Raw genomic sequence first — 27951 nt, forward strand, 5'->3', positions numbered from 1 at the left:
CATTTCTACTTGACGGGAAGGTTTTGGAAGCACGCACAATGGCCCCAAATATAGATTTAGACTTTTCAAAATGGCCTTAGTTGAGTGAAAATGGAACGTTTCAGAAGGTGTTTCGCTTTCAAACACTTGCCTTTTATTATAGAGCCACAGTAGAAGACAAAACCTCCTAAATGTCAGCGAGATATCAAACCTTGATGTATGTCTTAGCGACGACTGCTCACATGAAAGTGCCTCGGACACCGTTACAGCAAACACCAGTGGCAAACAAATCATTAAAAAGCACTCACGGCGTGATCAGCCGGCTTTCACTGCAACAATAAACGGGACTCCAGCAAGCACTTGTTGCCACCAGGTCTAGTTTTGATTAAAAACCTTTCAACCGCAGGGGTTTTTTATGTTGGCCACAAAGATCACATAGCCTTAATAATAATGGAACTCTTGAAGATGGCATGAAAGACACCCCTAATAATAGTAATGCTTAGCTAGTATTGACGCATATATGCCTTTTTACTGTGTGAACAAAAGTACAGTGGTTTTTAAAAGCTTAATCCACGCGACGTGGGCAGTGATGAGTACGTCTTCACATGAGAGGCGGGGCTTAGAAGAAACAAAAAATGTAGTTTTATGAATGTATTACTAATGATTGAGGGTTATTGTAATTCAAATCAATAACACCCTGGTGTTTTTCAGAGAATTAGCTGGTCAAAGGTTTACATGTTTTAAAACTTCAGCAGCACTTTAAAGAAACTCCTGCTATTAAACTTTTCTTTAATTGATTCTGCTCAATCGAAAGTTGTGCCAGCTCAAATCTATAGGAATGAAAACATTTGATCGAGTGATGATCTTTATTCCTTCAGCCATTGTATAAACACCAAATAAAGGTCTGAGGAATAAAGTCCCCTTGGCCACAAATTGCATGTGTTGTGAAGTTTGAAACCATTGGCAAAAACCTAAATGGTTAATGGACTTAGCACCGTGGAAAAGAACAAATTCACAAGAAACTAGAAAAAGTCTAAATGCTGACCCTGCTGTGCTGTGGAATTAGTATTAGAAGTAGTAGTAGTGGAATTAGTAGTAGAAGTAGTAGTAGTGGAATTAGTAGTTACAGTAGAAGAAGTGGAATTAGTAATAAAAGTAGAAGTAGTAGAATTGGTAGTAAAAGTAGAAGTAGTAGTGGAATTAATAGTAAAATTAGAAGTAGTGTAAAAGTAGTAGTAGAATTATTAGTAGAAGTAGTAGTGGAAGTAGTAGTACAAGTGGTAGGTCAAAGTGGAAGGAGTTGAAATTTTCCCAAATGAAATGAATAGGATAGAAAAAGAGGAATAAAAGAAAGAGGGAAGAGATAAAAGAAAGCTAGAACATAGCCCGCATTTAAGAAATGAGTCCAATTAAAGTTTGAACAGTTCAAATCGGATAAAATTTGTGGGAGGAGAAGCGGCACAAAGTTTGGGTCAGAAGAAAACAGGATCTCAACTGTGTGAACAAAAAGTCTTTTTGAAACAAATTTGTTGGTCTTAGAAGGAGAAAGATCGCCAGCAAAAGTCATTGCAGATGATGAACTAGAGACCAACAGGAGCAGGAAGTGGAACATCGTAGGCGTTTTCACCCCGACTTTGTCCGTACATACGATTACCACAATCACCGATGTTAACACCGACACAACGACAAATAAGTGGTCAAGTCCTGTTGCCTTAAGTCAACATATTCCAAGGCACTGTCGCCTCCACCAAAATAGCTGCACCAGGATCATGACCCTGCGGCTAAATCAGATTTGCCGGATGGTTGCCCGGCAACAAAAGCAAACAACTTCCCCACAGAATCCCTCTTGATGGGATTACGCGCCCTCTCGCTCAGCTTAACTGATATGAACTAATCAGTGGGGTTTTATTCATCGCCGGCGCTCTGTTCTCCTGGACCCCTGACTCACGCGAGTTGTTTACTTCAAGTAAGAGGCCTGTCGCTAATAATTTATACGTCTGCTGCGCTCGCAAATGAATTGTATGTCAGGAGAGCTTGACCTTCCATCGTTTAGAATATTAAAACGACCCACTTCCGGGCGCGAGAGACACTGCGGGCAGATTTTAATGGGAGGGCAGAGACGCACAGAAACATAGTCGACTATAAATAAATAATCGTTGTTTGGCATCCGATGATCGCACATCATTCTGAGCCACGGAAGCTGTGACTCTGGAGTTCATCGTTGGAAATGAATAGTTTTAAACATTTAGAAATATAAACACATTTGCCTTTTATTTAATGACTTAATGGAGCTGGAGTCCTGGGGAAACGATCGACAAGGCATCAATGAAATTGGTTTTCACGTGACATCGTGGAACAGGATAGTAGTCCTAAAAGTACAGCTGAAGAAAAGATGAAGACCATAATCTTCCCTAAAGGAAGTCATCTTCTATAGCATGTTAATTTCAAAACTCATGAGTCCAGTTGAGTTTTACTTGATGTTCATATTGTCCGACAAATATGGATAATTTATCTGGATAATAGTCCACAACGAAGCTATCATTTGCCGTCAACTGTTGTTCTCAAGGATAGAATGAAAAAAACAAACAAAAAATTAACCTTTTAAATTTATTCATACCGTTTAAGTAAATGTTTTTTGCGGGAAAATGTGGTTCAGTTGAAGTTTCTCAAGAACTGGGAGATTTTTTTATTTAATTCACATATCAACTTTTACTTATAGAACTTTAATCATATTTATTTCCTTTTGTAACAGATTTTCTTGAAGAAAGTTAGATTTATTTGTATTTATAATGTTTTATGCCATTCTGTTTTATTGTCTTATTTTTTCTGTCAATTACTTTGAACAATTGTCATCTTTTTTAACCACTAAGGGAGAAGTGTGTCTTGGTTTGATCATATAACTTTGTTCAAGACATACGTTAAAAAAATTCAGTTGGCAAAAAGAAGAAGGAGGCGTCACACAAAGTTGCACACAGGTTCAAGGATATGTGATGAGTCATTTTTATAGTTTTTGCCCTTTCCTTTAGCTTTCATGCAGCAGTTCCCTATTTCCTCTTCATCACATCTGCTCATCAAAATCATCTTTTTATTTACAACTCATTTCTTAACACATTTGTTTTGAGGGTTCCCAGCCAAAGCTAATGGTAAGCTAGTTCATGATGCTACGCATATGGCTACACTTAAGAAAAATTGGTACATCATCTATGTTGTATTATTATACAGTCTGTGTGTTGTGATTTTCTCCATTAAGTAAGTTAGTAATTTATATTTATAGAGCGCTTTTCCAGACCAGGGTCACAAAGTGCTTAAACAATTTAAAAAAATACTCAAAAAATATCTACTAAAAAGATCAAGATAAGACCGAGAACAACACAGGAGGCCCAGGAAATCAGGGAAAAGCATAAATAAGAAAGTCTTAAGATGTTTCTTGAAGGAGTCAGTAGATCATCAAACACAGAGGAAGATCGTTCCAAAGCTTAGGAGCAACAGTCTGGAAGGATTTCTCTCCTCTGGTCCGGAAGCGTGTTCAGGAACCATCAGTAGATTCTGATCCACAGACCGCAGAGCCCGAGCTGGGGTGTAAGGCTGGATCAGATCACTGATGGAAGGTATGACAGTGAATAGATCGGAAAGTAAGAACCAGAATTTTAATGTTGATCCTGAAACAAACTGGAAGCCAATGAAGAGTTTTAAGGATCGGGGAAATGTGAGTTCTTCTACTAGAGCTGCTCTTCTAGCTGCCGAGTTCTGTATCAACTGCAGGCGAGACAGATCCTTCTTGTTAAGACATGAAAAGAAAAACTACATTACTTTTTTTTTTTTAGAGGCGTTCACGTCAACCATCCACTACATACGGAGGATCACTTGTGCAACTTTATCTTTTGTGCGATGAAGATGAAAACTTTTCTCCCTGTTCACCGACTGCTCCTCCTAAAACTCAATCTGCCGCGTTCGCTAATCAAGTTACCTTGTATCCAACATTCCGCCTATAAAATAAATATGGTTTGTTTTGCACCTGTGGGTGAAAGTTGGAGAGCAACTTCAATCTCGTTTCACTCCCAGCTGTCATTAGAACAAATCAAAATCACGGAGGACACAAACACGGCCCGAGGCGTTGAGCGATGTTAGCACCAAGTTTTTATTACCGACTGAAACGAGCGACGGTTATTGTACTGGAAGAGGTCGGCCTCCAGTATCCAAGTCTCTGCTGCATAATATTGCGGGCCGGGTTAATATTATCGTCATGCATCATGTCGTAGCGCGCCGGAGATGGCGGTGACAAGGCCCCGGGGCCGAGCTGTCTTATTTACTGATGAGCATAAGTTTGCAGGAGCAGCCGACTAAAACCTATTTGTGCTTTTGTGTAGCAGCGGATTTTTTTTCTCGCCGACAACACTGAGGGATGAACGCGCTAATCTGACCATTAGTATTCACGCTGCCGCCTGCCTTCGCCGCACCGACAATGACGTATACGCGGTGATGCAACAATGTCCACGACACTGATTGAATTTGCTCATTAGGTGAGAGAATGTGTGATGAAGGACGCACAAGTTTATCACCGCGGCGGCGCGTTAATTACCAACAACTCTGGAGACTCAATTCACGTCACATCCCGACTGTCTGTTCTTTCTGTCCTAACCAGACACTAATGGACTTTGAATGTTACGGATATTTATGCCTCGACAAACAAACAATACTAGACTAAAAGGCTCATTTTTTTTTACTCATGGTCCATTGTTGCATTTTCTTATAGTGATGGTTAGCCCAATTAAAAATAAATCATTTTCTGCTCACCCTCATGCCGACTAAGGTTGGGATTATTAGTAATGTGTTCCTTTTTTGAGTTTTAGACAAAAATGTTTGTTCATTTTAATGTAGCTACTGGGGCTCAGTTGTCTTCGTCTTCATTTTCGTCCAAAAAGACACTTAAAAACATTTAGGAGGTTTTGTCATCCATACATAACGTGCAACCTTGTACAAAAAAAAAAAATCTATATTTTTAGATGGTTTTCAGCAGAAGATCCATGAGTGAAATCCTGATGCTTTTCAACAAGACGACGTTTGGTGCAGAGCTGAGAGACCGGGAGCTTTATTTTTTTTCTTTTCTTTTCTTTTCTTTAATGTTTTAATGTATCTTTTTTATATTAATGGGTACTCAAAGTGGCATTTTTGTTGGTTTGTTAATTTTATTGTTTTTTTTCCTCCCCTATATTTATTGTTTTGTGAATTCTTTGTATTTCTGGATCATTTATTTCAATTTAACTTGAGTTGATTTTACATTTTTTAATGTCCTGTAATTTCATTTTCTTTCTTACTGCTGGCATCCTAGTTAAACATATACATAATTGTTTAATTGAATGATAAATTGACATTTGTTTTAATTGTGAATCTAAATGCCAAGATTAATTTCACTTTTTTTGGTCAAAAATGTAGTTTTTCTGAAATTAATTATAAAATAAAGCAAAAGCATGTGAATAATTAAATCTGAAAATAGACGTGGCACATCAAAAATTCTGTATGAACATCATCCTTTTTTTGATCTGGTTGTGTGGGACAATTTTATCGACATCACACTTAGAACTTGGAATCAATCATCAAAACTATTTTCCTGTATTTTTTCTTCAGATGTGTGAGCATCATCTTCTCAACAAAACCAGACTTATTCTCTCAACAAGACGCAACAGTTAATGGGAGCTTAAGCAATATTTTACAAACTCATCAGAGAAGCCGATCATCGTCATCATCATATCAAATAAACATGAATCCATAAGTGAGATAAGAGTGTGTGATCACAGCTCCACACATCTCATCCGCTCGGGCCTCGCTCCAGACCCGTTGCCACCCACTGACACAGCGTCTCGGCGACGGTTTAATTAGGTCAAGAGAGAGTTTGGAAACGATCCGAGCTAATTAAAGAAACAATTCCACGCTGGCACTAATCTCATCAAGACATAACAAACATAAGATCATTTACAACGTCGTGTTGGAGAACAATCACAGCTGACGTGTTTGGGTTTCGTCGCTGGAGAGAGAATTGGTTTCACACAAACAGACGAGAAAACGAGCGAGAAAACTTCGCATTTCCTCGTGAGTGAAAGTAAAGTTCAGCGAGAGCGAAGCAGAGAATCAAGAGAACCTTTCGTCTGTGGGAAGGAATCAAACAAGTTGTTATGAACAATTTTGACGCCAGACAACATCTTAAAGTTATAGTTCAATCTTCACTCATTTTCTACTGACCCTTATGTTGACCAAGGGTTGGGATTATTTTCAGAGTAATCTGATCTTCTTTAGAGTTACAGACAAACATGTTTGTTCATTTTAATGTAGCGACTGGAGATCGATTGTCTTCATCTTCTTCCAAAAAGACACTTTAAAACATCCAAATACCTCCATCTTGTATTGAAGCCTCAAAAGGTTTACCAAAAAGATTCCTCGTCTGTATTTTAAGATCATTTGTTGCACAATTCTAAACAATAATATGCTACACAGCGAGTGTTTCCAGTCAGCTGGAAGCGCTCGCGATATTTACCCCGAGTACTTCCTGTTTGTGTAGCATAATATAAACCTTTAGGCTTCTGCTACAAACTGCCTTAAAATATATAATCTTTAACATATTTGTCCAAACATTAACAATTCATGTGGAGCCTGAAAGCCTATGGAAGTATCCGAATGTTTTTAAGTGTCTTTTTGGATGAAGACGAAGATAAATGAGCTCCAGTTGCTACATTAAAATAAACAAACATTTTTGTCTATAACTCTAAAAAGGAACAGATTACTCTGAAAATTATCCCAACTAAGAGGGTGAGGGTGAGTAGAAAATGAGTCAAGTTTAAACGGAACTAACCCTTTAATTTAAACTAAATTCTTCTTCATTGGAATAGCAAGTAAATTAAATAAAGTTTGTGAAAAGTGTAAAATTGTTCATCAATATAATGTTTATTCATCAAGATTTTCTTGTATACTTAAATTAAATAGAGAATATCAACTTAGAAAAACTTTACAAACTGAACTTCTATATTTTCTTCTTTTTTTTTTCAAATAATATTTTTTTATTTAGACTCTCAGGCACATTACTTGAATTTAAATTACTTTCATTGTAAATTATTTGTTTGTGAAATAACATTTGTGTACCATTTCACAATAAAAACCTATTTATTTAAAATAATAAGATGCAAATTAAGCAAAAGACCAAGGCTGTAAATTCTCATCTGTGAGGTGACCCTGTACGTGCGGGTGACATGATGGCGTCACCGATGGAAGTCTGACCTGCTCATGTTCACGCCACTCGTCGAGCATCAACCTGACTCACGCACCACTGCAGGAGTTTAAATCAACAGCCAAATAACAAACAATCCTGAGGTCCTGGAGGGCGAGACAAGCCTTCCGAGACCCGATAGACGACTGGAGGCGTGTGTGTTGTCGCACCCGCAAGTAGCTCTGAATATGGATGCATGAAAACGTTGACATTTGGAGGCTCCAGAGATGGATGGACGAGGGTGGTGGCCAATTTGACTGCTAATCTAAAGGCCAAGACTGTCGGGTGTCATTGACAGGAGATCAATCCTGGTGTGCGTGTGCGTGTGCGTGTGCGTGTGCGTGTGCGTGTGCGTGTGCGTGTGTGTTCCCTCACCAAATAGATTGCTGGAGTGGCCTTGCTTGGAGACTGGCCGCAGCTCATTGGAACCCCAAGCGTAGCGCCGGTAGCTTCCCCACGCGTGCTTCATCATCTGAGGAGGAGAGGGAAGGAGGATGAGGAGGTCGTTCATCAAGGACAACACCGGCTCGCGTAGAGGAAACATTTACACACACGTCTGCGATATCATTGTACATCATCCAAACATTCCGCGACGAGGAGGTCGGCGATGACCACACAGGGGACGAGGGGCTGAACCTCCACTGCTGTGGATTTGATTCTGCTTCGTAAAAGTTTCAATTATAAACTTTTCTAACCTTCGCCCAAAATGTTATGATATGATCATTTTTCATCTGTTTGCAAAATACTGTTTTTTTTCAGAAAGGTCCTTGTTTATTTAAAGAACTAAAATAATTAAATTTGACTCTATTAAAACAATGTATTCGATTTTCTTTTTTTTTTAATGCTTTATTCCGAACATAATACAAAATAAATAAAAAAAAAACCCAATGAGATTAGCGAAACAAAGATAGTCAAAACAATTATAGTCAAACAGTAATGATATGAACCCATGTAATGTTTTGTTCATTGTTTTATGTTTGCTAGAGTATATAATTTAATAAAGTTTGAATTGTCAATAATCACATTTTCTTTTATTGTCTTTTTTTAAAGGTCCAACTTTTTGCTGTGCATTTAAGGTTTTTATATTTTTATATCGAATAGTTTTCAAAGTATATCAAATATATATATATATATATATATATATAAATATATATATGTTGAGATATTTGTGACTGGAGAACTGGATCAGGACTTTCTATGGGTCCTGGCATGATATCAAACCCTGACTGGAAGTGTAACTAGTTAAAGAGCTCTGACAAAAACAAAAAACAAATGCATCAACCATTATTACATATTACCGCTGAATTACCAGCTCTGTAAACACCGTTGACAAACAACAGTGTCAGCAGCGATATATCAACCGTTACTCAACTACCTGGCTGCCTTCCTCCTCAACTCTCAACTCTGTCGGGCTAATCCCGGCTGGAGCAGCGTCCAGATTAGACACACACTAATTCACTTTTATCCCCTTTGGAAAACCTGCTCACACTTTCAGGTAGAGCCGAGGACAACGAAGAGAACACGTCGAGTTGTAGTTCATACAAAACTTTGCAGCGAGAATTCTGAGCCGCTCCAGTAGAAGAACTCACATTTCCCCTGATCCTTAAAACTCTTCACTGGCTGCCAGTTTCTTTCAGGATCCATTATCCTTTCATAGTATATATACTTTAACTGTGTATTGTTTTTGGTTTTTAAAACGCTTTGTGACCCTGGTCTAGAAAGGCACTTTACAAATTTTTGAAAGCTTTTGTCTCCAACATAAAATACTTTTTTGATTTGGTCCTTCAATTTATTTTCTGTCTGTGTTCATACTGGTAATTTATTTCTTAATCTTGTGCTTACTATACCAAGAACTATGATACTCAGTATAATTTTTTCCCTCTTCTTTTTCAAAGTTTAAAATTTTCTTTGACAGCTTAACCCTTGTGTTGTCTCAGGGTCATGGTGACCCGAAGCCCTGAAAACAAATGTGTTTGTGGTATCCTTTATGTTGTTTCTGGATCAAAGTAAACAACCTCCTTAAACTTCATTGTCAAGGAATGTAAATATAGGTATTATGAAAATAATGCATTTCATTAAAATTGTTGCGTTTCTAGACCTTTCTAAAAAAAGTGGTGTAAATAAGTTGTGATAGAATCAGAAAATATTTTCACAACACAGGAATTTGTGGTGGTGGCGATACAGAATATAAATATAGAACCAACCGATCTTTTAAAAAATATTTTTCTAATCAAATATTGATACTACTTCCCGAGCTCACTATTACTAGTTTTGATTTTGTTTTCCGCCCTCATTTATTTAGTGTCACTTTATTTGTTTCAATGTTTTTTTATTAAGATGAGTTCTCGTCCTTGGTGTTTATCGAAGGCAGAGTTTTAGTTTCACCTGCCTCACATTCGAGTGGACGCATTTGCAATTCAGAAGGTCAATCTTCATTTCTCGAACGACTGATCAAATTCACAGACATTCCTCTCTCCCGTTTAAAATCATTTATTTTATTTGACAGGATCGAGTTTGACCTTCGTCGAAGCTTGAATGGAATCTGATTTCATGCTTTCAGCGTCGCAGCTGCTTCTTCGATTACGTTGCATATTAAATCCGTCACGTGACTTTGACGGGGGAACGAGAGCCGCAATTTCCTTCTTGTGGGTAAACCTCTTGAGATCACGGGAAAATAAGTTTCTATTCTTCTATACATATTTAATAACAGGTGTATTTTGTCAGAGGGACAAGAGTCTGCGTCGCCCACTCACATCAAGGACAGCCCGAGTGTCTTCCTCCATTTAAGGCTGCTTATTAGAGCCGGAGAGCCTGGTAATTATCCGGCTATATGCATGTCGCATTAACAAATCTACTTCAGCTCCCATTTCACATGCTAGTGCTGGCATATCAACCAGACATGGCTTTATCTTCTCAACATCCCAGTGGTCAGCTTCACAAACACACTCCAGGCTCGTTTTTGTCTAATTGGGCTTCAAAGATCAGTATGTGCGACTCTTATTGGATTTGAAAATTTGGGGTGTGAATCTGTTGACTGTAATTGGATCCAGGATTATGGGAGTTGGCCGTTCAAGGACCTGGTTCGCTGACCTGGTTCGCTGGAGCAGCTGAAGTTGGTGAAAGACGGGAGTGATCCTTGAGATCCACAGAGAGATGGCTCCTGTTCCCACACAGCATCCGACTGAACCTCGGACCTTCAATGACGACTTCCACACGACCTTGACTTCCATTAGCAAGCATCAACATCTCTAGCGTACCAAAGGTCCACCACCATTACATGCTAATGCTACCCGTTTGCATGCCAAGAATATATGTGTGCAATATATAAAAACTGTGATTCAAACTACGATTTATACAATATATTTTACTCACATTCATTTGTTTCACCCACGTTTTTGAAAAACGAGCAATTAAAAGTGAGAATTCTGAGCCGCTCTAGAAGAAGAACTCACATTTCTCCGATCCTTAAAACTCTTCACTTTCAGGATCAACTTTAAAATTCTGGTTCTTACTTTCAGATCTATTCACGGTCAGACCTTCCATCAGTGATCTGATCCAGACTTACACCCCAGCTCGGGCTCTGAGGTCTGTGGATCAGAATCTACTGATGGTTCCTGAACACACTTCCGGACCAGAGGAGAGAAATCCTTCCAGACTGTTGCTCCTAAGCACAACTTTTATTAAACCCAAATAATGCCTTAAAACAAAAATGTTTCCTTGCTTATTTGAATCTTAATATGTTAAGATTCCTCACCCATGTAACTGGGATATAATCCATCCCAGTAAGAAAGGTGAATAAAAAGATTACAATAGATTAACCACCTTCTTCCTCCTTCAACAAACAGGTGGTTAACATGGTGATTACCGTCTCGGCTATTATTATCAATAATAGCCGAGACGGTAATCACCATGTTAATGAGAGACGATAAACACAAAAGTCACCAGAATTTCAAAATACTATTCCAAATTCAATGATTTACTAATAGTGAAAATACCACTTGGACTTCATATACTATCAGAAACCTTGCTAATGCTACCTGTTAGCATGCCAAGAATATACAAACGATTTATTAAATAAACCACAACAGCCCATTTTTTTTACAATATATAAAATCTTTGCCGTGAATTGATTTTTAGATGTAGATTTTAATCACATTTTCTTAAAAGCGGTGACCATGAGTCTTAATCCTTTTTTTTTTTACAACTTTACCACTTTGTAATAGTTTGTATTTTTTTTTAACTATTTTTCTATTTTTTCTTCATTTCCACACAAAATACTGCCTTAAAAACATTCCTGATTTGGTACCCTAAAGTTACCACAAGCGTTTATTTATTTAAAATAAACCAGAGTCTGAGTGTTTTCTTATTTTATTTTTTGCAACAATCATCAAGTTTTTATCTTCAAATAAACTTTGTTTAGTTAGAGCAGGGGTCGGGAACCTATGGCTCGCGAGCCAGGTGTGGCTCTTTTGATGATTGCATCTGGCTCGCAGATTTCGGCTTTTCAGATAAAACATAAAATATTATCACTTGTTTCAGGGGTGGGCAATACGGTCGATCGCGAAGCTGTTGCGAGTAGATCGCGTGATTTAATAAAATATGATATAAGAAAATAGTAAAGAGAGCTATGATTGGCTGCTGTGCATATTAATCAAATGGTTATTGTGCCGATTGGTTGAAAATTTGATTGACATGCACAGCAGTCAATCAGAGCTCCCGCCTCTTCCACTGAACGCACAGAAAAGATCATATGAATCGAGAATAAAAAGAGCAAAACGTGCGACAGTCATTTTACGCAATTCAGAAAAACGATATAGAATTATAAGCTTGTTTTTTTTAAATAATATATCGAACAAAATAATGCGCGTTTGATCGCTTCAGGTTCTTCTCTACGAGAGTCACAGAAACATGACGTCAGGTCCATCAAAGTTAAGCTGCAGGTTTCAATGAAAGCGCAACAAATGCTGGTTTTCCTTTTGTGATCGCGTCCTTAAAACACACTTGCATTAATACACCATCACATGATGACTATTTGTAAATTACCTTTATCTCACGAATGTAATAAGAATACGCTCAAACCCAAACACATTAAACAGATGCAGGTGAGCCACACATTCTAATGACGTCAGAGACGATCAGACAAAGCGATGATGATGTGAAGTTACTGATGAACAGTTTTATTCTCGTTAAACTTCATCTGAAATTTAATTAATCCACTTGTGTGATTCATATCAGACATGTTGAAAATTAACAAATATAAACTGTTAGTTTGAATTCATGTTTTCATTTGTTTTTGTTTTTTCATGATCACAGAAATGGAGAAATGTTAGTCTTGTGCTTCATTTAAATATGATGGACATATTGAAATGGAGGCATGGAAAGGGATGAACCCGTCTGAATTCTTTGTTGATTTTGATGAACAAAGGAAAAGGGCTTGAATTCGTGTCAAGCACAGATTCTTACATCTGAATATTATTTATATGGCTCTCACTGAAATAAATTTCCAAATATTTTGCTTTCATGGCTCTCTGAGTCAAAAAGGTTCCCGACCCCTGAGTTAGCGGGTTGTGTTTTTGTTATTGTATTATACATTTTATTTAAAATTGCGGACTTATTTGTGCAATTTTGTTGTGATTAAAGTCAAGTTTTTGTGACTTAATTCACAGGCTTTAACCCTTGTGTTGTCTCTGGGTCACGGTGAACGACCTCCACCACAGGAATATCTATTGATTATTTAAAACACATTCAGATTCTCACTGAGTTAATAGTCTTCGGATCATATATAATGGCACTTGCAAGATATGATAAATCAATGCCTTCCATGAGCTACAATCATTGACCACTAGATCTCTATGTATGGCTTCGTCAAAGACGACAGGTTTATGATGATATAAATCAATAAGTATCTCAGGTTACGATCAATGACTGCTTCTTCTAGAGGACATTGAGTACTTTCTCACAAAATATAACATTTCAAAGTAGAATTTTAGAGAAATTGGTCATCAAAACATCATATTTTAACCATGTTGCCCAAAGATGACAGATCTGAGCTGTGGTATAGTTTGCAAACCATTTATATATGTCACAGTACAGATTGGAATCCAGTAGGATCTGGAATCCTACTAGTACAGATTGGTTATAATTCTGCTACTGAACTGGGATCTTAATATTGATAAAGGTTAGGGTTTGATTACATCAAAATGTTATTTTGAATTTCTCCTATTAGAATTGAAGATTGTCCTGGTAGAATGCCTATTTGTCCTATTTTGATCCCAATACAGTAGTAGGATTCCAATCTCTCCTAGTAGAGATTGGAATTCACTAGTAGATTCTGGAATCCTCCTAGGACAGATTGGAATTCCTATATTTAGATCCCAGTTTAGTAGTAGAATTCCAATCTGTACCATTAGGATTCCAGATCCTAATCAATTCCAATCTGTACTCTGACACACACACATATACTGTATATATATATATATATATATATATATATATATATATATAAACAATTTGTTTTATGACCATGAAAACTTGTCAGGGCTTGTTTTGGAAAGAAAAAAATATTTGGAGGTACACATTGACTCACTGACCTGTGTGAGGAAAAAACCTCAGTGTGACTGACTTGCATTTACGGCAGGAACAAAGGGAGACGAGTTGGAGAGAACAAACAGCCTGGACATTCATCAGACAGTGTTTTTCTTTGCAAGGATGGCATTTATGTTTCCAAGTGTTGCATGTGATGGACTGGAGAGCTGTCCAGGGTGTCCACTAAGCGGATGAAGATGATGAATGAATAATAGTCGGGGTTTTTTCATTCCGTGCCAAAGTCTGAGGAGTCCTGGCTGAACACGCATGAACGAGGAGAGAGCTGGTTGACGGGCAGATAAGGATGCCGGGCAGCATGTGGACGCCACGGACCGACACAGACGCTGAATCTACCGCCAAAAAAAGGAGCCCCCGTGAAGAGGGAGTTCAACTGCAGATGCTCAACTGCAACCATCTCACCAGAAGAGACACAAGAGGAGGAGAGAGAAAGAGTTTGCTCCGACTAACAATGAGAACATCTTTAAGTGAAAGATCACTGGGTTTATATCCTGTGACAGAGAAGCAACTTACAGACGCACATCACCGTCAGCTGACAACACATCACAATGTTGTTCGACCTCAGAAACACAGCCTTTCCACTTCACAGATCAAAGGCTTATTAGGTTTAACTAATTGATCAGCTGCTTCTAATGATGCATTTAGACGATGATGGATGATGGATACGCATACAAAAAAGAAGTATATATATATATATATATATTTATATATATATATATATATAAAATATATGGAGATGAAACACGGGTATAGTCCAGCCCATTACAAAGCTAGATAATAAAAATATTACAAAAACGTATTAATATTCCAGTGGTTCATTCCGTTTACGTTGCAATCTAGTCAACGATATCTATTATAAGTGATAATAATAAAGACATATAAGACACCTTGAAACGCAAAGGCCGTGTAAAATATTTGCCCAAACTGATATTTTCAATTCAACAATGATTTCATATAATATCAGAAATAATAAAAATAATCCAAATCCATCATGCAAAGTTTGCTTAATTTACCAAGAGTATACAAAAAAGACGATTTGAATTGCTAACAGTTGGCGAATCGTACGGCTAAATTTGTACGTTAAAAAAAAAAATCAAGGTGAGTGTAGGGACGACGTCTTCATTTTGCTACAGTGACTTCAGATTGTGATGTTTTCACAAAAAAAGTAATAAACCACAATTCACAATATAATTAACCTGATTGCTACTCCATGAGTATATAAAGATCACACATATTCCGACTGTTTCAGATACATTTTTGAGAGACAGTACGCTGATGGTAGCTGCTTCAAATAGCAGGGAACATTTGGTGACAGTACTGCGCTAACACATATCGACTACACAGGAATCAAATTTCATCATGTTTCCATTATCCCCATTATAGAGTTTGTTTGTTTGAAACGCCCCTTTGTCATCAGCAAACGTACACCGTGACCTGTTTTTGGATGGAAACAGAAGAAGAATCTGAATATGATATGAGGGCGATGAAATGGCAAGAACCTGACAAACTATACATACCACGATACATGTGTGACGATACGATATATTGTAATATATTGCAATATTGTAGGAACAGCGATATATATTGCTTATTAAAATAATTTAATTGTACAATTCCCATCATATCATAGTAAACATTCAATGCCATTACATGCACAAAATGAGTCCTAAACAACCTTTATTTTTCCCTCATTGCTGCCATTTCACAGGTTTTGTTGTTACTTTGGCACAGAGGAAATTACGAATTACTTTGCCAACTAGTGGCCAGAGGTTTAATTGCACCACACAAATGAATAGACGCTGTATATACTTTAATATTTGAGTGTTAATTGTAAATTAAAAAATCAAATGACTGTGTTGTATACACACACTATTGAAATATAAACCATAAAACAAATATGAATTAAAAAAGAAAATTGCAATATATCACTATATAAATATTTTCTTACACCCCTATATGATTGGAATATTAGAAGCATTTAGAATAAAGAATGCTTATGTACAGCTTAACATGATATAATGAAACATCGAGGATAATGTCAATTAAGTGAAAATGTTCATTTTATAATGATTTTTTTTTGTTTGGTGGTGTTCTGTCAAATTGTAAGCCGTGACTCAAAAGGAACAGGAAAATATATATATTTTATATATATATATATATATATATGGACACACGCTACATCATCATCCAACCTCTGACACCCTTTGTGCATGAAAGTCTTCAGGATCTGTTCCCTGTTGCGCTCTCCAGCTACACTCACGTGTTGGAAGCTCGTCAGACTTCCAACCGTCTTTGATGCATGATCTCGCCGCTCGATATATTTGAAGAGCAACACATGAAAAACATTTTAAGGCGTGTGCTGATTAAATAAAGATGTTAGAAGTGGATAAAAGGCGAGCGTCGACAAAGTGATCAGAGAGAGAGCGAGAGAGAGGAGCGGAAGAAGAAGGGGTTTACTCTTCCGGCATCAATAATGGAAAGTTCTGTCGGCTGCTAATAAATATCCACTCAATCCTTCAGAAAGGTTCCAGCAGACATTTGAAATATTACTCCAAAATCCGATTTGCTATCTTTGAATTATTCATCGCTCTCGGCTTTCGTCCGTCACAGCGAGAGGAGGATCGAGGGGACAATAAAAACCGGGACGGAAACAAATTAAATGATGGCCATAAAATATGAATAGTTTAGAATTACAGGTGTTATTTTAGTTTAAAGATTAACCAAGAATTCTCTTGGTGTTGAGGTTTGAAGGCCAGAACAACCTGCCGATGAACAACTGTTGAATACGGACATCGCTCTTCAAACTGGACTTTAAATCCCAGTTTTCCTCACCTCCAGCACCGGACCCTCTCGCCAGTTAATCCTCCTCCTACCAAAAAGCAGCGGTGGTTCTGCATGATAATAAGCTCTCATCCAATATCTATAAACTCACCACTGTACCGTCTCTGCGGGACCACCAGTGAAATTGCTTTTCATTTATTTAAGCGGCTGCGGGACTCGGCCCGAGCGGTGCTTCAGGGTAAGACCTGAAGTCTACAGTGGAACTTCTTGACACGAAACTACTCCTGGTTTAATTTTATTTGAGCATCACAAGACGTTAATGGAACCGTTATCACTACATACGTGCTGCGTGGTCCATCTTTTGGAATCATCCTGTGATGCATCCGCTACGCCTGTCAGCTCTGATCTGGTCCCACAGGAGCTTCGCTCTCTAATCTTGGACTTATTCCTCCACATATATTTATACGCAACAAGTTCACAACTCCCCGCATGGGATACTTAAGCCGTTTTGGAGCGAAATACACAACTCTCCGTCCGACCCTTGCTGTTCTAGACCAGTCGTCGGATTTTTTTTTTTTCTTTCTCAAGGATCAAGAAGGATTTCCATAGATGTTTAAACACCGATTTAGACGTCAACAAGCAAATATGGGACACATATTTGCCCCTGAAAATAGAAAAGAGGGTGTAATGGCACTGGCTGAATATCTATATTGTGAGACCTTGATTTTGAACCCAGAGAAATATAAACAATATTGACGGACGTGAAATGTTACTGTACATATTAAATATGCCTTTTCCTTGCGGCGTGAATAGATCAATGGCTCCTAACAGAAGTCAGATGGTACGCGGCAACATTACTCAGGGTGATCAATATGGCGTCTGAGGAGATCAGGAGGAGAGACTGTAGGTCACCGACGGGCTGTGCCAACAAATGAAAGACAATCACACTCAAATAGAACCCGCGGTCGATTCGACGGCCGCGAGCAGGGATACTCACACTTTTGTGTAAATAAGCACAAGGTTTTTATGAAATCTGCGGAATAGAGACTTATATATGTTTCACTATTCAAACACACGATGCAGCAATAGGTGCGTATTATGTTAATAAATCCAGCTTTTAAAAGGAAAGATGGATTTTTCTTTAGTCACACTGTTGCAATCATGAGATTCTATTCAAAATAAATCTTCAATGCAACTGCAGCACTTTCCATGGGAGGCACTAAGTGGGTACCATACTTACGGTGCCAAGGAAACAGTGAATTACCATGATGCATCTCTGCACCACCGCTGTTCTCTGTGAAGGCTGATTGGTCCGTACTGTCATTTGAAATATGCAGTACTGGATACAAGGTCCTGAATTTAATCCTTTGGGTTGATGCCTTCAGAACATTCAGGAAAAACCTTCTACAAACTTCTCCCATTTTCTTTCAAATTAAAAATATAAAATTGCTTTTGGCACCACAAATAGAATAGTGTCTTCAGATGTAATTGATGTGAAGGTTATGAAAGTTGTGTTTCCCTTACTTGTATTTTTATTTCTGAAATGTAGTTGTTTAGGAATTTTGTCAATATATTCTTGATCTATTTTTGGATTACTTCTTATTTTTTAGATTTTTATCCTCAGCTTTTTTTAATATTTTTATAATAATGACATTGAAATTATTTTAAATACAATTTTAATTTGCTCTAGTAACCAGTAAAAAAAGTCACAAGAAATTAATCTTTGGATTATAATTAGATTCCAATTTTTTTAATTACAAGATACATTTTTTAATTTTTTTTCTTCATATTATTTTTAATGTAATGATATTTATATCAGAATGTGGTAGCCATTTGTCAAAATATTTACTTAGTCATTTTTTTAAATTTATTTACTTACGATAGGTATTGCTTTTTTGAACACTTTTCTATTTAATAAAAGTATTTCTTGCATTCATTTTTTTTGCATTTTTTGTAGAGGTACAGTAAATATAGATAGTGTATACATATATAAAAATGTAACAAAGAAAAGTTTACGTGCACACTTTTATTGAATACATTTATATAGGGGCTTTATTCTTCCTGAATTGTGTTAACGTAAATGAGGGCAACAATAATCCCAACAGAATATTTGATAATCCAAACTAGTCAGTGGTTGCAAACACAATCCGTATCGGACATTAATTTATGATCATTTCAGCCATTAAAACGCTGTGGATAACAAGATCATGTGGATGCTTTAGGGTATTTTTGGGGTTGATTAATAATTGAAAGATAATAAAAATCAACACGGTAAAACTCTCTCTCCGTGAGCACGTCTTCACACTCTGGTCCGGGAACACGCACACGTTTATTGACTCGACCTTTGGCTTTGATGTAGGAAGCAGCCCAATTGGTTCTGACCCGGCCGCTTGACAAAAGGCAAACTAATGAAGACTTTGTGAAAGGCAAATTGATTTTTCTTCCCCTCCGGTCATTATCTCGCAGCTCCGGGTGGAAGACGGCGGCGGCTCAACTCATCGCTCATTTCTTAAACCGGTTTGGAGACGAGGCGGAGGAGACTGGAATACACAGCAGGTGCTCTAAATGACTCGGGGAGACAGGGGGGGATGTTTTGGGAGGAGCGCCGGCTGGTGGGTTGAACTTGATGAGAGGATTGTTTCAATAGAAACCCAAGACAGTTCACCCTTGACCAATGCCATGATCCTTGGATTTACACGTGTAATAATATTTAACTGACCGTGAAATCATTTACTTTTTTAGGATTTTTGACTAAGGTTCACTTCAGTACGTCCAATTCTTCTAATTAGCGGGGTTTTTTGTTTACGTTCTGGCAACATTTTTCAGGGTATAAAATCTTTAAAAACATTAATTTGAAGGAGGTTTCATATGATCCCTGGATCCTGAGAGGAAAACCATTGTGAGAATTGTTGAGCTATATCTGGGGTTCCCTGGGCTGCTGTGCTTAAAAGACAGCATTAATTAACTCTGATAAAACAAACCTTTTCATTGTGAATTCTTAATTGTGCCGAGGCTGTTTGAGAGATTGGCCGGCAACGAAAGAGACCCTCTTTCCCATGCCGGTCCCAAATCCAATGAATCCACTTTAGCCACTTAAACTCTTTCATTTGAAGGCATTAGTGCGGTCAGCTAAAGAATCGGCCTTCATCCTCTCTATACTTTCTTTGGGGAATATAAATTATTATTTCTTTTGAGACGGCAGCTCTTTCTCTGCTCTGGATCGCACGTGGAAAATCAAACACTAGCAACATGAGTCGCCGTTTTTCAGGTTCATCACAGAGAAAACAAACGGCAAGAAGAGGGTTTTTGTAGTGGGCAGGGGGGGTGAAGGTTTCACACCAATGTCGTTTAGGAAACAGAAATCTTCGCTACTTCCTGTCTGCCGTCAAACTTGTATCCGTTACAGATGCGTTAACTTTCTATGCTGCTTGTAGAGTTTCAGAAGAAAACAACTGATACAAGACATATGATTTAGTACAGAAGTCATTGGTGAAGCTTACTTACTTACTAAATAGTTAAAAACTCAAAAAATACAGCTTATTTTAAGTACTGTATTTTTCGGACTACTGTATATGTTGTATTTCAAATAATTGAATTTGCTCAAAAATGTACTATGAATTTACTTGAAATTACTGACCTTGGGCCATTTTATTTGGTAAACAGTGCTCAAAAAACAAAAGTTGCCTATTTAAATGCCATGATAAAAAATGAAAAAAGTTTAGTAAGTTTAAGTAAGTTTATTTTTCTTATTGTCATTCGTTTTCTTTTCCCCCCACATTTGTGTTGTAAACTCAAACGGTTTATCTGGAAAAGAAACCAGACATTTTTTGTGTATTTGTTAACCTAAAAAATGTGTGACATTAGGTAACTTGTGTGTACACTTGTCCACTGCTGTCGTGGGTAGACGACGATCCCTGATGTGTAAATATACACACATCACGCAGGTAAATCTCATAAGCAGGATTAAAGACGAGATTTATTGGTTGCATGAAAAGGTCAGTTTTAAGATAGCAACAGCTGTTTTGCCAATTAGCATTAGCTCAATAACGTTTCATCACTGACAGAATGACAGATGATGCTAGTGGTTGAACCATCATGATAAACTATAGTTGCATTCGTGTTTGAACTTTACGTGGCCCCCAGTATAACAATCCTGTCAGGAGCACCATGACCCACACTCACAATGAAACCCAATGATTCGCAATTTCCTGCCAAACACAAACTTAGACTTTTTATTTTAAAACTATAAAAATCAAGTGTTCAATAACCTTTACATGTCCTTTTGTTTTCAGTGACGCCTTAAAAGCCGAGCATCGTAATAACGAAAGATAGTTCAGTGTTTTAATTAAGTTTCAATTACGTTTCAAGGCATTTGTAGGAGTGACAGGAAATACGATTAATTGCTCCTTTGCACCAGTTCCACTGTGAATCCGGTGGCCAATTACATTTTAAACATTTAGACTCTATATGACTTCAATCAGCAGATGAAATTAGTTCAATTAGGAGGCAATTAAAAAAACAATGTTAAATTTGAGCCCTGGAGCCCCGTTATCAGACTCAAGGAAAGTTAGTGACTTCTCGTCTCTGAAGTGTGTTTCGTTCTAGAACCTTAAGACTTCAAGTACCAGTCTGAAGGGTCTGATGATTGAACAGAAAGGTAACAAAGGTGCTCGACAGGTTGAAAGAAAGCAGCAAAGGGGTCAAACGAAGGGAAGAGGGAACTTTGTTTAACCTCTGCAGATCGTCTGCTTTTCAATCGGTTTGTTCACAGCAAACATGACTTTGACGGTACATAGACCTGAGGAGTCACAAGTTCCTTACAGCTTTTTAAAAGTTAAAAAACTAGCTAAACTGCCTTTCTGAATAAACACTATAAAATATAGTCGATCAACTTCAAAACTTTGATGTGATGTGTACTCACCCTCAACTCCTCATGTCGAGGCTTCAATACAAGTTAACAGACAAACAGTACGGACATATTTGGATGTTTATAAGTGTCTTTCTTTCATACATTAAAATGAACAAACTTTTGTCTCTAACTCTAGAAAGAAACAGATTAATCAACGAATAATCCCAACCCTTATTCACCATGAGGGTGAGTAGTACTAAATTTGCAAGTCTGTATGTCTCTTTGCAAAATTACTCAAAAACTGAAAAACACAATTATAATGCAGTTTAGATTAAATGTTAAGGTGTAGAGATCTTGGCTGTGATCAGGATTCCGATTCCGGATCTTCTTGAATGGATCGACACAAGAGCCTTTTCTATTCGTTCTTACTATATGTGCCTGAACACAGCAGTCACCTGCTGCACCATCATTGCTACGAGCCTCAAAACCTCTTAGATTAAACAATCCATCAAATCCGACGTAAATGAGTGGCTTGGTGGAGAGCCTGCCCTCCGACGGCTCTTTTCGAGGAAAGGGAACACATGAGTTTTTATCTTTGATGAATATGCTCATTTATATTGGTTCCAGCTGAACAGATTACGATGCTAACCTCATTATGTTTCAACAATTACTGGGATTACATCTTGTTATGTTATGACACCCTCACACGAGATTGTGACCGGCGATAGCTAACTCAAGGGGACCAATGAACCTTCGGAAGAAATTAGCATTTCTTTGTTTCTCTTTGGAGCTCTATGAAAGCTGTAGGTGTTCGTCGGATGAACGATTAACAGGAAAGGGAATGCGTCCATGGACGCCGGAATTCATCATGGCGCTCACGCAAACTCATCGCATTCCCCCGGCGTGCCAGTGTGGCTGCAGGATTCCGGCTGAATTATTTAACTGGTGTTCTTGGCCGTCCTCGCCCGCTCGTAAATTGAACCGGGCACATTGCAGCCAGCCTGCGTGTCTGTGAGAAAATAAGAAAACAAACCAAAACAAAGCGGAGTTGGCAAAGAAAACAGAGCGCGAGAGGCGGGCGGGGGCCGAGGAGAGTCACCTGTCGACCTTGTGAGCGGAGAACAAATGGATATGTTCACAATACCGTGAAAAGAAACTTGGAGAGGCGGCCAGTGTCATGGATCTTTCCCTTCACCTCATGAATGTGTTTTTAGTTGAGCCGTGCTGCAGTTGAAAGATTGTATTGAAAGCTCATGTCAATCAAGAAGACATATATGCTCGCTCGAAGCTCAAATGTACATCAAGAAGAAATCAAAGAGAAAGAACAAGATGATACAATCTAAGTCTAAAGATAAAGAACATAGATCAAAGACAAATAACTTAATCTTTGTATCCTTTGTCTAACATAGAACAGAATGTCAAGATACTTTCACTCCACTCCTGCCCCCAAACTCAGAATTAAACAGTCTAATAGCACGATGAATGAATGAGTCCTTGAGTCGATTAGTGTTGCTTCATGGGAGGAGCATTCATGCACTTCATCTGCTTCTCTGTTCACTGATGACAGTGTTCAGAGGATGATGTCATCATCATGATGGACAGTAGTTTGTTCAGTGATCTCCTCTCTTGTCACCAGTGAGTCCAGCTTCAACCACAGAGCCAGCCTTTCTGATCAACCTGTCCAACCTGTTGACACTCCTCTTGGACACATTTCCACCCCAACACACAGCATAAAACAGGACACTGGCCACCACAGACTGGTAGAACATGCAGAGGAGCTTCCTGCAGATGTTAAATGATCGAAGCCTCCTCAGAAAGTACAGTCTACTCTGGACTTTCTTATATACATGGTCTGTGTTGCAAGACCAGTCCAGTTTACTGTCCAGCCACACACCGAGGTACTTATAGTTGTGAACTATCTCCACCTCGTCACCTCTGATGGACACTGGATGTGGCTTTGTCCTGGACCTCCTGAAGTCCAAGACCAGCTCCTTGGTCTTTGAGGTGTTCAGCTGCAAGTGGTTCCTCTCACTTCAGTCCACAAAGTCACGTATCAGACTTCTGTACTCGTCTTCGCTGTTGTCCCTGATGCATCCAACAATGGCAGTGTCATCAGCATAGTTCTGGACCAGACTCGGCTCGGTCTGATTAACCCGGACAGGATGACATGGGTGTCAAACCCTTAATTCCATGTTTATCTGCACATTTCTAAACTACGATGATGCGAATGCAATAAGTCATCACCCCTACAAATTATTTATTGGGTCCGTTGTCAAACTTTATATATGTACTGATGTTGTTGGCCACCAGAGGGCACCGTTTTGGTGATTGGTGAATGCAGATTTTGATGAATGACAGTCAAAATGATTGTAAGACTAGTAGCTGCCACAGCTAACAACAAAGTTGCATATGCATTGAATTATATATATTTTTTAAATAATCATCCATTTATAGTTCTACCGTATGTTACGATGTCGTTGACTGCATATGTTTAGGAACGAAAAACAACTATTCAGTGAAGAGAAACCACCGACGCTAGAGCGTAAAGGGTGAGACATTAAAACCGTTTTTTTTTTTAAGCGTAGAAGACAGAAACTTTTGTTTACCTCACAGCTGCTTTCAACAGATCAGTCTAATGAATCTTCAATTTCACACTCTTGAATACATTACAATTGTAATCAGAGCTCTCAGCGACTCATAAAGCCAGCCGTTACCAGGCAGATGTACAGAGAGACGGACAAGCAGGCGTGATTGGCAGCCGGTAATTCCCTGTATTAGTGACTATTTGAATACCAAGAGCCAGTCTCGCCACCGGAAAAATCCCTGGAGTGCAGGGAAAGTGTGATATTAGAGACCCGGTAGCTGGATCGTACATCAACCTCGAGGTCAATATACATTTCACTGGCTGGAAAAGATGCATAAAGAGTTTTGAGCTGTAGAACAAATACGCTTGTAGATGGATAGCTTGTTTGACTCCATTTTTAAAAGCTTGAATATCTGGCAGCTATAGCTGAGCTCGCAGCACTTACAACCCTGTCCCTGGACTTTGTAACCAAATACAAATAAACGTAGGTAAATGAACAGTCAATGCAATGTTGGTGGCTCGAGTGTTATTATTAAACACATAACCTAAGCGGACCTTGCCATCACTAGTTAGAGCTCAACTCACTTCCAAATGGATGTTGATGACCTGAAAATGTTTGATTAAAAACTCGAGAGAAAATGTTTCGATTAAATTATTCAAAAGCTCAACGTAAATTCATTAATTAATTGCTATATTTATAGAAATCCTTTTTTTAAGACTCAAAAAACATCAAAGGACAAAATAGATGCACAGTGTTTGTTCACTAAATTCAAAGAACAGAGAGAATGAAGTTAAAATGTAAATTATCAGCAAACATGAGGGTTATTATAGACTATCTGAAGTACCCGGCGTTACCAAGGGATTTTTATAAGATACAAAAAAATATATTTTAAATAGTCATTGTAATTTAGTAATAAATATTATATCCCTTCATTGAAATTGTTCAGGCCAATCAGGAGAAGCTGCTTAAGGCGTAAAAACAACTTTTTAAAGTCTGTAACTTGCTTATTATTTGAGCTCCAGTGCTCTAAGTCAGTTCAACACCTTCCTTAGACTTAGAAGAAGAACTAATAAACTTATAAAGTTCACCGCTGCTGGCATTTGTGGAAGTATAATGCCAAAAAATGAAAAGTCAAGCCAGGCTTGGTCCAGAAACGGATCAGTTCATGGTCCTTTTGAGTTCAAGAAGATCTCTGTAGGACCTGTGTAGCTCCCCGAGAGGTAACCAAGCTGACTCAAGTGTTAGTGCAGGAAACATTACCATACTCGTGGACTATTGAATCATACTGTAAGGCTAGGGTTATTATTTCATAACCATTGCGCTGCACAGAAGGAAAAAATAACATACAAATGTGCCACTGAATTAATCATGGGTGCCGCTATAGTGCAAAGATTTAGTAACTTACCGGACACTACATGCATTTCAAGGTAATAAATATTTCAGCAAAGAAGACACAAGTGGAAGCGAGAACATGAAAAGTATTCTGCATGCCCTCCCACAAACAAATACATCGCTTTTCAGATCATTATCAGTCTCCGCGAAGGAATCGGGAATTATTTGCTTTCCTTTAGCAGCCGACGTTGATGTATGCCGAGCATAGCGACCTTTAGTTCCCGTGAGTATTTGGGCGAGCGCATCCGTGTAGAATCCATGAGCCAGGGTTGCCACTAATGACTGTGCCTTGTGCATTTGTCGTAGCCGCTGTATTAGCAGGGGCCAAAGAGGTTCAATTTGTCTTGTCTCGCTCACAGCTAGCCCACCGATGACTCATTAGCATTCAGGGGATATTGATCGGGTTTATAATTGCTTCGATGATGAGAAATCGTGTGACGGCATCGTGCGGAAATGGCTTTTCTTCTATGAAATGACTAAAAACATTTGTATTGTTTTGGTTCTTTACTTATAGATCAATAACTTTAAGACCACTTACACCGCCGAGGGTCCCTAGTCTAACAATAGCCAACTGATGCCGATACTGTTAGCATCATTAGTCTGATGTATTCACGCTTTTACTGGCGTGGAGTCGATGAATGAACCTCTGTTGTGACTCTTTAAGAAATAAACAATTCGCGTGGGAAACTGAAATATGGAATGAGAACAACTCAACACAAGTCAACACTAACAACCAGGCCAGGGCCGGGTATTGAGAAACCAAATCTCAAAAGAAAAAAGATTTGTATCAATTATTGTTATTATAAAAACAATAAGCCTTTAAAATAGCAAAAAATATTAGTAAAACACAAACTGCTGGTTTCTCCTTAACAAATTGGTCCAAAATCCAAAGTGTCTTAATGCAGGGGTCCCCAACGTTTGTCTGCATTATATGCACGGGTCCCCAACGTTTGTCTGCATTATATGCACGGACCAACCTTTAGGTTAGGTTAGGTAGAACTTTATTGATCCCTCAGGAGCTCTACTTCGGGAAATAGCTTTTTTTTTTCCAATTAACCACAGCAAATACAGCAATTTTTCATAAAAAAAATAAAATAAGAACAAGAACAAAGAGATAAAAGCAGTAAAAATTAATTGTTTGGCGTTTGTGTTTAACTCATTTCCTCTAGTTAACAGGTTCATTTTTTAAATAAACTTGACTTAATCAAATTTGTTGAAGCTCATTTTACTTCAGAGAAAACAACATCTTATTTTTAAAACAAAAACCCATTTCACACAGTAATAATGAATAATAAAAATAGTTTTTTATCTCTAAATCTAGACCTTCTTCTTGTCCTTTAACACCTTTTTTAATTATTTTTTTTTAATCACAAATTCCACTCCAACTTAAATAGATTTTGAATATTGTATTGTCCATCAAAATAATTTAAATAAAGTACCATCAAGAAATGTTTTGTCCATGGTTCTTCATAACGGGGATATGTTTACACACATATAACGAACAGTGACGGAATAGAGATAAAGATTTACATTACTACATAGTCAAATTGATCACATGGGTCACGTGGTCAGGAAAACAAGATGAAGTCTACATCGGCTGCTTGATTAAAGCGATAAGAAAAGTGGTTCAGGCCGGATGGTTGATTTTAAAACCACACGTTTAGCTTAAATTTAGATCTACAAAACTTTCCTGCTGCAGAGAGAATCTCTCGGATGGTAATGAACATTAAAAACACAGAGCCGGAGACGGCAACATCCACTGGTGCATCTAGGAAGATGCGCCGAGGGAGTCTGGAGCGTATTGATTACTTGTTATTGATGTTACATTTAGGCACTCTTTTAAAGGCACTAATTTCTCTCCATCGAGTCTGATGCACTCCAGCGTGGTAACAAATCAAGCTGTTTTGGTCCTTTCGCTATTGACCCGAGCATTCTCTCTGGTAATACATGTGCGGGGCAAGAGTGCACTCAAATCTCATTTCCACTTAATTAATGCAACGCTGCAACCCGACACTGAGCCGGGAGCTGCCGGGTCGAAGGACGGCCCTGAAGAAGCAGGTGATCTGAGAAACAATCACCGGACTGAGGAATAACTATACGACGCTGTTCACTTTTTATTCAGGTCAAGAAGGCTCGCCAGCAGTTATGGGATGATAGATTTAACATTCTGCAGGAAAGTAAACATTAAATAAAAATGTATTCATTTGTTTTATTTCAACTTAACCATCAAAAGGAGTGGCATCATTAGGTTATAAGAAGACAAATTGAAATAGAAGACAGTGGTAAAGAAGTGAAAATATATTAAAATACTGTGCTGACTCTGGTTTAAGGTGACCAAGGGTTATAAAAGGATAGGATTACACTCAATGATATGGCTCTGGGGAACATAAATGCGCAAAGACACGTTTATAGAATTAAGGAAATACTAAGCCGCTACTTTTTTCCCCAAACACTTTTATAGAGTTCTTATGACGGCCACCAGGGGCAGCAGTAAACGCAAAAGTGTG

At 38.1% G+C, this 27951-nt stretch overlaps 1 protein-coding gene across 1 annotated transcript in view; it reads right to left on the reverse strand.

Moving 5' to 3' along the window:
• man1a1 (mannosidase, alpha, class 1A, member 1) overlaps positions 1-27951 on the reverse strand; it is a 96739-nt gene that overhangs the window by 55086 nt on the left and 13702 nt on the right. Inside the window, exon 2 of the mRNA XM_087805286.1 lies at positions 7610-7706. Coding sequence (XP_087661412.1) covers positions 7610-7706 — 97 coding nt within the window. The remainder of the gene's footprint in view (positions 1-7609; positions 7707-27951) is intronic.

The sequence above is a fragment of the Callionymus lyra genome, chromosome 13 (genome assembly GCF_982586985.1).
Source record: "Callionymus lyra chromosome 13, fCalLyr1.hap1.1, whole genome shotgun sequence".
NCBI classification, from domain to species: Eukaryota; Metazoa; Chordata; class Actinopteri; order Syngnathiformes; family Callionymidae; genus Callionymus; species Callionymus lyra.